The 12,839-nt window shown below is 40.5% G+C and overlaps 1 protein-coding gene across 12 annotated transcripts in view; it reads left to right on the top strand.

The window, feature by feature from the left end:
* NRIP1 (nuclear receptor interacting protein 1) overlaps positions 1-10,051 on the top strand; it is a 100,203-nt gene extending 90,152 nt beyond the window's left edge. For all 12 annotated transcript variants that reach the window (XM_074532867.1, XM_074532895.1, XM_074532864.1 and 9 more), the window contains one exon: positions 6,128-10,051. In XM_074532867.1, coding sequence (XP_074388968.1) covers positions 6,488-9,976 — 3,489 coding nt within the window. In that variant the 5' untranslated portion in view covers positions 6,128-6,487 and the 3' untranslated portion in view covers positions 9,977-10,051. The remainder of the gene's footprint in view (positions 1-6,127) is intronic.
* Positions 10,052-12,839: the final 2,788 nt, after the last annotated feature.

Genomic DNA, 12,839 nt, shown 5'->3' with positions numbered 1-12,839 from the left:
CCAAATGGAATGTGTAGGAGCAGCCTCCCTTTCCTTCTGTGCCTCTGGCTCTGCTATTAACAAGAATAATCAGCATTTATGTTTTAGTGGTTTCTTAAAAGCTCGAGTAAATTTAAATGGTCTCTACCACGAGAACTGTTGGGGTATTTTCTTCCCAACTCAGTTGTTATTTTTCTAACATTTCAGTCCAGTGGACTGTCAGGTCTTGTTCTCAGAGTAAAAACTGTGTCTTGTGCCTGCTGTGCTCTTGGTTCTGTGTTTCTGTCGATTTTGTGTGACTTAAAGATTCAGTTACTGAGGATTTGTGGGTAAACTGCAATTCATTTACTTAGAATTTTTGTAAAACGGTAGATATTGCATCCTTTTGAACTGTTTCATCATCTGTTACGGGATTGGTTTGCTCTAGTATTTTGCAAAATGCCATAACTGAAACTGCTAAAATAATCAGAAGGTTTGATCAGGCTGGTTTGGGTCTGATTCCTTCTACACACCCCCTCCTGCTGCTGCCCCATCCCCATAGTGAAGAAAACACCTTTTCTGCTGTCTAAACCCTAAAGTCAGGTCGGGGCTGGGTTTGGCAGCACTCAGCTTAACAAAACACAGGAGAAAGGCTTTTCCACTGCCGTGCTCGTGCAGAATTTGGCCGTGAAGCCGTGGCTGCTGCTAATCCTGCATTATCCAAGGGGTGTTTGACAGAGGGAGCGGCACTGCCGTGTGCTCCGTGCCAGCCCGGAGGGAACAGCCCCAGCCAGGGATGGGGAATGCCAGCCCTGGTGGGGTCACAGTCTCGGGAGCCTCTTCAGAATTCCTGGCAGCAGCAGGAGCTCCTGCCAGCAACACAATTCCTCATGTGCCCTCTCCTGCCTGAGCTGTCTGAAAGGGATAGGCTGTCCTTCCCATGTTTAAAATGTCTTTTGGAGTCAGTCAGCAGGCCTAGGAGCAGAGAATAATGTGCCAGGCTCCTGGGAAGAAGCTTATTTTTGCTTTCTCAAACCGATACCCTGCAGTTGTAGGAGAGCAGCCTGATTCATTTCATTTAAATGAATTAGTTGTAAAAAAAAAAAAGCTTCTGGATTCCCAAGTTCTTTGGAGTGCAGCTGTGGGAGAATTCACCCACTTACTGCTGAGTTTTGCTCCTCCATCTGATCATTTCTGCCTTTCTTTCTTTCTTTCTTTCTTTTTTTTTTTCTTTTTGTCTTTTTCCAAATTACATTTGCAAAGGGAACCTTCAAAATGTCTTGGCTGCCTGAATCAAAACTGTGAAGAGGTCTCAGCTGCTCCATTCATCTGAGCAGATTTCTGACACAAATAAAGCGTGGATTTTGGAAAGCAAAGCACTTAAACACTTGATTCTCTTAGAGCACGTGCTCAAGTGCCATTGAAGTACCTTCTCTTGTGCAGCTCTGTGCATTTGGTGCCGGGGTTGTTGATCAGGGCTGTTTCCCTGCTCAGAACCTTTGCAAAAAGAGCCAACTGAAGACTGAAGTGCTTTTTACCAGCACTCTGAAAGCATCCTTCCTGCTGGAATCAAAGGTGTGCAAATTGAGCTTAATAACAAAATAATTCTGGGACAGCAAGTCTCATTACCCCCACTCATTCTTAGTTCACTGCAAGATGCTGCCGCAATTCCCAGTGCATCCAGGATTTTTTTTTTGAGATCCTAATTTCATTGTGCTTTTCAACATTTCACTGCAGGCAGCCATAAGGATGAGAAATCACTTAAAATCCTGTGTTTTAGGTACTTACTCAGTGCTGGTACTGGAGCTGCTGAGTAACACACAGCCTTTAATGTATTTATCCTCAATTGTCTTTCTGAAGTTCCCATCTATTATTACTCCATCTGGGAAAACAGGGTCCACAGAAGTAAAACCAGAAGTCAGACAGCCTGTCTGCAGCACAGTGAGTAATTGGACCCCTGGATCCCAAGCTGCCACTGTAATCACTGTACTGCATTCCTCAAATCTGTAATAATTAAAATGACAGTCTGGGCCATTGGCTGATGTGGTGGGCTGGAGCCTTTGCACTTGGGAATATGAGAATAGGAAGTCAGTGAGGCTGGTAAGAGGCTTTTTCTGGCTCTTCCAGTAGTAGCTAAGCATTCCAACACCAAATTTATTAAATAACTGAAGATTTTTATTTCTCAGACCAGTTTGATTCTAGCTTTACAAATGCATGTTTTGATTCATCCCAACTTAAAAATGGAACATAAAATTGCTACAGGAGTTTAATAGTCATGAAAGAACTCTGAAATGTAGTTAATAAAAATGTTTTATCTGTGTGAACATACAGTAATCTCCACCTCTATTAATCATTGTAACAATGTGCATGAGTTTGGGTAATGTGTCTTCTAATAAATGTTCATGTGGGCAATCTGCTAGCCATTGCCAGTTTCCCAAATGAATACCTTAATGGTTTCTGTAAGATTCTTTCCTATGATCTTGATTTGAAACTGCAGAAGAAGACACCTTGATAATACCAAGTGTTTTGAATTACCTAATAGATTATGTAACCCTCGTACTCAAATAATGTTAGTCTAGTGTTGTTCCATTTAGCAAAAGGATTTAACTGCAAATGCTAGTTTGAGATATTGGAAAAATGTCTCATGAATGTGGTTTTGCTAGTTAAATGGTGAACTGTCCAGAATTTCTTAAATAGCCGGAAATATCTATTGGGTGAACTTAAAGTCTGCTGTTTGTGTAGAGTATCAGTTAGGTTTTCAGTTGAAGTTTTCATTCATTCAAAGAATTTGTTAAAAATCAAAAACAAATATTCAGGAGCAAAAAGCAATTGGTTCTGTTGTGCTTTAGCATATTAGAAGCTGTGTTCTCAGATTTCATTATCTTTTGCAGCAGTAATATATGGTAAGCAAAGGATCTTAAAGTTTGTTTTTATTATTCCTTTAAAATAATAACAACATATATCAATAATATCCTTTGTGGTGGATAAATATATTTGTAGTTTGCAAATAAACAAAGAAAAACTTCAACAACTGCAAAAGTGGAATGAATTTTCTGGACGTATGCAGTTCAGTGAACATTTTAATATTCCCGTATTTTTCCTATACTGCCTACAGCTTCTCCTTAGGCACTTTAAAAGGCTGAAGAGCTGATTTCTCATGGTGTGCTTCACTTGGGGAGTGTCTCACCAGGTTACAGCATTTGTGCTCTGGATTCTGCTGCTGCTTTAGTTTTGTCTAGGTAAATATGAGGCTTAATGAGCTGTAATGGGTTGGTGCTCCTGGAGGTTCTGCACAACAATCTGGTTTATTTCTCATTGTACAGAAGTCTGGGAGGAAATAGTAGAAGTGACAAAAATGAGTGCATTTAGAGTAGTTGTGGTCAGGAAAGCACATGAACTTAGCAATTTATTTTTCATAGTAATTAAATATAATATTTAGGTCTAGAGAGTTGTAGATCTTAGCAGTTGTTTCAGCCCTTGCTGGAAAATAAGAAATTTGTTGCTGTGTGACTTCTCCTTTCTCTCTCTTCTGTCTTTTCTTTTAACTTTCTTTTCTTTTTCCTTAGCACTGCTCTGGTAATTTCTTAAATATTTAATTTAAAGAAAAAATATTAACATTTCAGTGGGTCCTGGGAAGTTCTTCTGTACACTTTGTATGTATTTAGAAGGTAACTGAATGGTTGCCTTAGTGTCCTGCTGAGCATTAATTTCCAAAGCTGCTTTGGATTCGTCATGACTACACCTCAGATGGACATTGTCATGTGAGATTTTAGCACTGTAATATCTGTTACAGCACTAAATCAAAAGAGGCTTTTTAAAAGGATTGCTGATGTCCTGTTCTAATGTGTTAAGTGCTTTCCAGATTTCATTATCTTTAAAGAAGCTTCTTTGCAGCAACCCAATTTCATTAAATTTATCAGTATTTCCCTAGCACTGGGTAATTAAAATAAAATAATAAAATGAAAAATGAAAAAGGTGGCAGAACACTTCTTAGAATAGTTGTTGTATATAAACTGTACTGGCTACAAGTGTCATCTCCTGCAAGAGGCTTTTGGAGTACCTGAGGGATTTGCATAAATGCATTGTCTCTTTTGAGTTACCTAAAGGTGTAGTGAGTAAAGTTGGACTGAACATTGGCCTAATGGTGCATTTGTTTGGGACTGTATCTTAAAGGTGTCCTGTAAGCCTTGCTTTTACCAGATTGTCAGAAATCCTGACAGAATTTCAATTTTATTGTCTTTAATGCAATACTTTGTGAAGCTGGAAAAATATATTCTCTAGATAAAATGTATTCCCAGCTATTTGAGGAAATTAGTATATTTGTATTGCTGTTACCGTTGCTGAATATTTTATAGTTTCTTAGGAAATCTTTAGGGATTTGTTATTTGTGATTTTTATTCTTTTTTTGAGGGGTTGAAACTCTGTAAAAGCCCACTCAGAGGTGCAGAGATTTTTGAAGGAGCAGTAAGATAATCAGTCATTTTCAGTTAGCTGAATCCACATTTAAGTTGTTTCATGTTTGAAGGAGCACTGTGTCTTCCACAGGTAATTCTGAAAATGCTGGTCATGTATTTCTGAGAGAAGTACTGAGACCTCAATAATAGCTAACAGCTTTGCATTTGATATTTAAATGCATAGATACTCACGTTTACAATGCATTACTGGTTAGATTTTTTTGTTTGGGTTTGGTTTTGGCTTATTTTTTTACGATAGCTCCATTTTTAGAGTTTTTCTAGATGACTTAAAACCAAGTAAGGGAATATTTGCCCAGGGAGATAAAGGACAGTTAATATTACAGCTATTTAGTAGTTCTTATTCTTTACATTTTTAAGATCTGATTATTTTCTGACTTCTAGTTGCCTGTAGGTTTTGAATTAAAAACTTGCTTCTTGGAAATCAATCATAAAATATTCATTCACTTTGAGGAGGCAAGGATTTCATCTGTGTACATCACTTTTAAACTTGTAAATACAAATTTTCAATGGAGTTTTAGCCCATGAAAGCAAATTACAGAGTTCAGTATGCAGAAGGACACTTACCTTTGCTCATGTTGAATATTTATTTAGCCAGTTTAGTAGTGAGTGAGTGAAGGAGGATGCATGTGTGGTGTAATGGTCTCATTATTGAGGTGTGGTGACTGAAATGTTCCTGCTGCCATTGAGCAGCCCTGTAAGTGAAACTGCAGAGATGCATCCAGCACAAGTGGCATTGCTGTGCATTGTAAAATGGCTTTTTATTCCACACTGACCCACCCAAGGAGGTATTTAGCAGAGATATTACATGCTCTGGAAGAATAACAAGACTTCAGGGAAGAGCTGGTTTGGTTTGGTTTTGCCACCGTGTGTTTCACGTAGAGAAAGAATGCAAAGGTGAAAATCCTCCAGGGAAGGGAGGATTTTGATGCCAGGATTTATGTTGCATCAGGGGCATAAGCAACCTCTTCCCCACTCTTATCACATGATTGTTCTAATAGCTTGTGGTGTTTGGGTGTTGTAAGAACAACAGATTTCACCCCGTTGTGTTACCATACTGGATTTTGCACTGGTGCACGGTCTTGGGCAGCACTAACAACTTTGTTTCTACTTTGAGCAATACCATCACCTGCCAAACAGAAATGTATCATATATATGGTGCTGTCTAGTCTGTTATTTCAGGTCATATGCAACCTGAAATTAAACATTGACTTTAGGCCTGCCTTTTCCTATTAGTTCAGTTTAAGAGTGATAAGGCTGCATGTCCTGTGTATTTACATTTACAGAAGAAAATTTCATGCAACTGTTAAGTAAAATTCTATGGATTTTTTTTTTCAAACTGTGTTTAGAGTGATTTCAGATTTTCCTGTCAGGTTTGCCATTTCTTATTTTTAGCTGCAGAATAGTGAAATTCAGTGAAGGCTTGTAGTAGCTGTGCTGATGATAAATAAGCTTAATTTTTGTGTAAAACTTCAACGCAGAATTGTTTTCATGATGTTCTTTATTGGATACCATGTATTTTGTCATTTGTCTGATTTTTAGTTTCTTCTGGAATATGTGTTGCTTATGTATCCTGAATCTCTGCTGAAGACAATGCATGGGGGGTTGGGTTTGGATTTTTTTTTAAGGAAAAAATGTTTTATGCAATCATATCTTAATCCTAAATGTTTTCTTTCTGTTTTGTGTTTCTGACTTAGGAATTTTATGTGCTTGGTGGAGATGGAAAAGGAAGAAAAGCAAACTGGCCTCCAGAAGCAAGAAGGCAGCAAATATTTGATGGAACTGTTTTTCTGTGAAACCATGTTTTGAGTGTTCTCCTAGACATCGTCCATAAATATCCTAGATCTCAGCTGAGGATTGCTATGATTGGAAACCTGGCTCATCAAACAGTGTACACTGGGAGAAGCCTGCGTAGGATAATACATTTTCTGTTGTTTCTGAAGGTCTCTAAGAAAACACTGTAGACATCTACCTGTTATTAACCCTGCATCTTGATTGAGCAAAACTAGCCTTTGAAGTGAACAGAAACAGAGCCTTTTTGGAAACTTTTATTGAACATGACTCATGGAGAAGAGCTTGGCTCTGAGATGCACCAGGATTCTGTTGTTCTAACTTACCTAGAGGGATTACTAATGCATCAAGCAGCAGGAGGCTCAGGTACTGCAGTTGACAAAAAGTCCACTGGGCATAGTGGGGAGGATCAAAACTTTAAGATTTCAGGAAATATATTTCCCAGCTGTCAGAGTAATGGTCCAGTTCTCAACACGAGTACATATCGGGGATCTGGCATGCTGCACCTCAAAAAAGCAAGACTGTTGCAGTCTTCAGAAGACTGGAATGCAGCAAAGAGAAGGCGGTTGTCTGATTCCATTGTGGATTTAGATGGAAAAAAGGAAGCTTTGTTGGCTGGTATGGTTGAAAATGTGCCTAAAGGCAAACAGGATAGCACATTACTTGCCTCTTTGCTTCAGTCATTCAGCTCTAGGCTGCAGAGTGTTGCTCTGTCACAGCAGATTAGACAGAGTCTTAAGGAGCAGGGCTATTCTCTTAGCCATGATTCTTTACAAGTGGAGAAAGATTTAAGGTGCTATGGTGTTGCATCCAGCCACCTGAAGACTCTGCTGAAGAAGAGCAAAGCAAAAGATCAGAAGCTGGACAACAGCCTGCCTGACATCACCAAGAACCTGCCCAAAGAGAGGTTTATAGAATCTCCTCATGCAGTGCAGAGCAGCCCCAAGGTGGTGAACGAGCCCCTGTCGTGTGCTGCGAGGTTACAGGCTGTTGCAAGCATGGTGGAGAAACGATCCAGCCCTGCTGCCTCGCCCAAGCCCAGCGTGGCGTGCAGCCAGCTGGCCCTGCTGCTCTCCAGCGAAGCCCACTTGCAGCAGTATTCCAGGGAACACGCTCTAAAAGCACAAAATGCCAACCAGATTGCAAGCGAGAGGCTTGCGGCCATGGCCAGGCTGCAGGAGAGCGCTCAGAAGGACATGGGCCAGTTTGGTTTGGCCAAAGGAATGACAAGCCATCTCAATGGTCAGGCAGGATCGTCCCCCAAAGCAGTCCCTAGCAAAGGCAGTGTGGCACCATTTCAGAGTTCGGTGGGAATCATGCACTCGCCTCCCAAAACTGTGGGATACAAAAGTACTGTGGAAAGGAGTAACCTGAAAACCTCTCCCAGCAACAGCTTGCTCTTACATCTGCTGAAAAGCCAGAACACCACCAAGCACGTGAAAGGACGTGAGCAGAGCGAGAGAGCCAGCATTTTTGAAGACAGCAGCACACCAACAACTGTTGATGAGTACTCAGACAACAATCCCAGTTTTACAGAAGACAGCAGTGATGACGAAAGCTCCCATTCTAACTGTCTTCCTATAGACCTATCCTTTAAACAGAGGACAGATAAGCCAGATGCAGGTCCACCTGCATCGCTGGATAACCTGACTCAGTCCTTGCTTCGTAACTGGGATCCAAAAATTTCCTGTCCAGAGAGCAAGGAAGAGAAAGACACTCCGAAAGCTTCTAAGCTGAATCCCCACCAGAAAGTAACACTACTGCAGCTGTTACTTGGGCATAAGAGTGAAGAACAGGTAGACAAGAGTAACGATCCTCAGGGACCACACAGTACAGCTGATGTGGCAAAATTCACTGTACAGACTGGGAAAAGGACTCCTGTTGCTGACAGTCCCAGTGCCAACCGCATGACTCCGTTAAGCACTCCACCCTTGCTGGCTTCCACAAAAGCAGACTCTCCTATAAACCTCTCTCACCAGGCAATGGCTGTCAAGCGCAGCTCGCCACCCTATGCCTGCAGCATCCAGCCAGACAGACTGATGAATTCTGCATCTAAGCACTTGATAGACCTGTCCAAAAGCAAGGAAATTCAAGGAGCTAAGCTGAGCAGGACTGATAGTCCCCAGAACTCGTCGGCGTTCAGTGCCAGCAAGCTGCTGCAGAACCTGGCTCAGTGCGGCATGCAGAGTTCCATGTCGAGTGAGGAACAGAGAGCTAGCAAACAGCTGCTGGCAGGGAACATGGACAAACCTGTGGGCTTGATTGATAGATTGAACAGCCCTCTGCTTACGAATAAATTGAGTATGCATGAAGAAAATAACAAAATATTCAGTTGTCAGCCCTCACCCGCTGAACAAGGACTTCCAGGTTCGGAAATAGAAAATCTCCTTGAAAGGCGCACTGTCCTTCAGCTGCTTCTGGGAACTCCCAATAAAGGTAAAAGTGAAAAGAAAGAGAGGATGCTTTTAAGAGATGAAAGTTCTCAAGAACAGACAGACAAGGCATTGAATGAGCAAATATTGACGGTGAAAATAAAAACTGAACCATCTGACGAATCAAATGTTCCTTATAATTCAAATGCACAACAAGTAAGAGAATGCAAGAGTAACAAATTCCAAGGGTTTGCTCATTCACTGCAGAGAAACACAGCTGCTTCTCCAGCATCCGAGGAGGTGAAATCTGAGCCTCTTTCACCTCAAGATTTCTCTTTTTCCAAAAATGGCCTGCTAAGTAGGTTGCTGAGACAGAATCAAGACAATTACCCTGCAGATGAGCCTGACAGGAGTCACCGAAACAACGAGCTGACACACCTTGAATCCAGGAGTCTTTGCACAGTACCGAAGAAGAGGAAGCTTCATGCTGAGCCTTTGGAAAGCCCATTAAAAAAGATGAAAAGTAATGTGTCTGATGCTGGAAACAATCACGCTTCTCCTACCGAGGCGCTGTACGGGCCTTTGCTTAACCAGCAAGAACTGAAATTCAGCAGAAGTGATGCTGAATTTAAATACGGTGTAAGTCATGGTTCAAATAGTGAAACTGAAAATAGGAGTTGGTCTAGAGATAGTAAAGGCTTTAATGTGTTGAAACAGCTGCTTCTCTCAGAAAACTGTGAGAGAGATCTGTCACAACATAGGAATAACATACTAACAGAGGGCAAGAAAAAAGGAAGCAAAACCAGTGCAACAGTCAATAAACCTGAATTCACCATTTCTTCAGTAAGATCGTTGGTGGGAAGCCCCGTGCAGCAGAACAATTGTGTGGATCACAGAACATTTCAGTACCCCGTAGCAGTCAAAAGTCCGGCCAGCTCCCCCTTCCCTGAACACCTGGGGAGCGCGGTGTCCAGGCTGGAGCCCGACCAGCTGAGCATGTGCTCCGTGCCCAGTGAGAAGGGCCCCATCAGATGGGTGATCACGGGCATGGACAAGAATGATTACGAGAAAGACTCCCCGAGACTGACCAAAACCAACCCGATATTGTACTACATGTTACAGAAAGGTGGCAGCTCCGTCAGCAGCCAAGAAGCACACGACAAAGAAATTTGGAATGAGCCTTCATTTACCGAGAGCTCGACTCGCGTTACAATCAAAGAGGAGTTGACATCTGAGCCAGAGCTCAAAACTCCTTTTAGTAACTTAAGAAGCCCTTACAACAGCCATATGGGGAGTAACACCTCTCATCAGCACGGTGGTGTGAATGGAGAAGTGCACGGACTTCTGGAAAAAGTGCGAACAATCAAAAAAGAGCCAGAATAAACTGCAGCCTCCTCAGTGAGTTTACAATCAGCGGTTTTGAATCTTTGTTAAAAAAAAAAAAAGGAAAAAGAAAAATGAGTATGAACTTCACTACTGTATAAATTGAGCATGATTTTAAAAAACAAAAGCATGGTCTAATTGAAATGTTTTCATTTGATAAACTTTTTATTTTTCTGGTGGTGTTATTTAAAATACATGTAGATAAAATTTGCTTTACAGTAGATTGTCACAAGGAAACTAGAAGGGTTGTAATTTGTACAAGACGTTTCTGTATGTATCAGATTAAGTTATGAGTACTCTTTGATCAGAGTCTTATTTGGATCTGCAAGCTTTTGGTATAACATAAAGTGTAAGCGTACAGCCTAGGTGGTGGTAATGCTGCGTTTCCTCCCTCCCTGTAAAATAATCCTTATTTTTTTGAAGCCTGAGCATAGAGACAGTGTACTTTTTTCTTTTTTTTTTTTTGAATGTTTTAATATGTTTTGTGAAATTTTAAGAATAACTTTTAAGAAGTGGAGCAGTCCGTCCAAGGTATTAGCTCGTCATATTGGAAAACCTGCGTCAGTGTTAATAATTGAAGTGCACTGAAATGTATTTTTTAGTGCTTCCAAAATTTGTATTGTTATTTTTAAATCTTGTTTGTGGTCCTGCCAGAATAGTGGTGTAAAATCTATTTTTCTTCCTTGCCCTGCTCTCAACAAATGCCTTCCTCAGAATTCTTAGCCATAGTTATGAGTTACTAGTTAGAATTAAGGGTTTTTTCTAGGTTTTTATAAAAAAAGGCAGATTTTCATAGGCCATGCAAGTACTGCATGAGTCCTTTTGTCGGCACATTCCTGTCACTTTCCTGTCTAAAAGGGGAAAGCCAAAATGCCTCTTGGAGCAGTGTGATTGAGAAGGCTTAGTACATGTATTCAGTAAGGAAAATGCTGGAAAGCTTGTGAAGGGGATGAACAAGAATTGTGTGTTCAGCACCATCCTGCTTCCCTGTGGAAGAATACCAACTGCACTAGAGCAGCACATCAGACTTCCACTCTAAGATGGAATAGGATTTTAATGAAAAATGTGTTGGCCTCTTCCTACAACCAGGGAAAAGAATCTATAATCTGCCAATATTTATTACTCTCTGAGCAGCTGATACATGGTTTAATGCACTACCCTTTCACTGCAGAAAATCTAGCTTTAGAATAATTTCCCAGGTAGCACTGAGGATAAAACTGTGGTTTTGTCATGTTCTGTAATGGATAGTGGGATATATCTGAGAAATCCTTCCCTGCCCTTTTCCTCAATCCCCACCTGTGCTGTGATTTGTAACATCTGGCAGTATCAGCCTGAGATGGGAGGAACTGAAAATTGCAGTCAGAGCTGAGACATCTTAGAAGAATTGCTGGCTGGGGAAGAGTCGTGTGGCTCTGCTTTCCCATTAGCACTGTCAGTGTTAACTCCATTTGCAGCCCTTATTTCTCTGGGGGCAGGAAGAGGACAAAATCCAGCTCCTCTGAATTATATGAATTATTGGCAAGCAGAAGTTTTGCTGAACTTTTTACTCCCTTTAAAAAAAAAGAAGTTCTGTGTGGCTTCCCGATTTCACAAATAATCCTCTCTGCCATCAGCAAGCAGCTAAGCAGTTGGCTTGCACAAATAATGAGAGCTGCTCTCTGGTTTAATTTTGTCTGTTTTCACCCTTGCAGGCCAGTGACATGACAAAACTGCTGTTTCTGTGCATCCCGTGCCTGCATAGCAGACATGAGTGACGGGGCATTTTGCTCTTTTCCATCTGGTTTGGTTTCTGAGATGCTTTTCCCAGACTCCTGGCTTGCTGAGACAGAGCAGGCTGTTGTCCCCCTCTTGTCCCTGTCCCCAGCCCGAGATCAGTTCCTCCTCTTTCCAGTGCAGTTCCTACTGAAAGGGACTTCTTCTGTCTGACAGCTGGAAAATGCACCACTATTCTGTTTTGCCCCCCTCTGGGGGATACCTTCTTTTAGGGAACACAAATATTTGGCAGTATCTGGTATAAAACATTCCCCCTGGTTTTTATGAGAAATAACAGAGCAATTTAAAGATATATTTTTATGTTACTTCGATGAAGCATAATATATTAATGGGCTGTACAAAGAAGATTTATATTTTAAAACCTTCACACAAATCTAATATCATTTTAAATGTCATTGTCTGAAGTATAATATAAAAATAAAATTTTGTTTGTCTTTAATATTGCATTTATAAGTAGCCCAATGACAATTCAGATGTCTCATAGAATAATCATTAATGAGATAAAGTATATTTTGGATTGACAGTGGAACTGAATTCTTTTTATATGAGTCAACCCAGCAGAAATATTAAAAAGATGGTATTTGTTCCATCCATTAAATGTCTTTTAAAGTCTTAATTGATTATTTTTCTTGAAACAATGTGTATATAGGTAGGAAATATATACAATATAGAATAATAGATGGTCCCCAGACTAAATACAGGGCTATAATTTGCTTGAAGAACTTCACAGAAAAATGCAGCGTGAGAGGATGTGGAATTACCTGGTGGAAAAAACTTGTACAAAGCTAAGTTGAGATGAAGAGTGGGGAAGAGATTCTGACCCTAACAAAAAATAATACTGGAATTGAGCAATGTGCTGACCTTTGTATTTATTCTAGGGTAGTCTATTGTTATAATATATACTTTTGAACATTTAATTTTGAAAGTTTTGTAAAACAGTTAAAATGTTAACAGTTTGACCAGTTAAGGATTTAGCTTTCTTTTGAGTTGATGTTAACAAAAGGATATTGCCATCCTCACAGACGTCAGTAAACCCTGATATACAAGAATTTAAGTTTGGGACATGGTGTTCATGGAAGAATCTTATCTC

This window comes from Zonotrichia albicollis, chromosome 2 (genome assembly GCF_047830755.1).
Source record: "Zonotrichia albicollis isolate bZonAlb1 chromosome 2, bZonAlb1.hap1, whole genome shotgun sequence".
NCBI lineage: Eukaryota > Metazoa > Chordata > Aves > Passeriformes > Passerellidae > Zonotrichia > Zonotrichia albicollis.
This window is presented reverse-complemented; position numbering and strand designations above follow the sequence as displayed.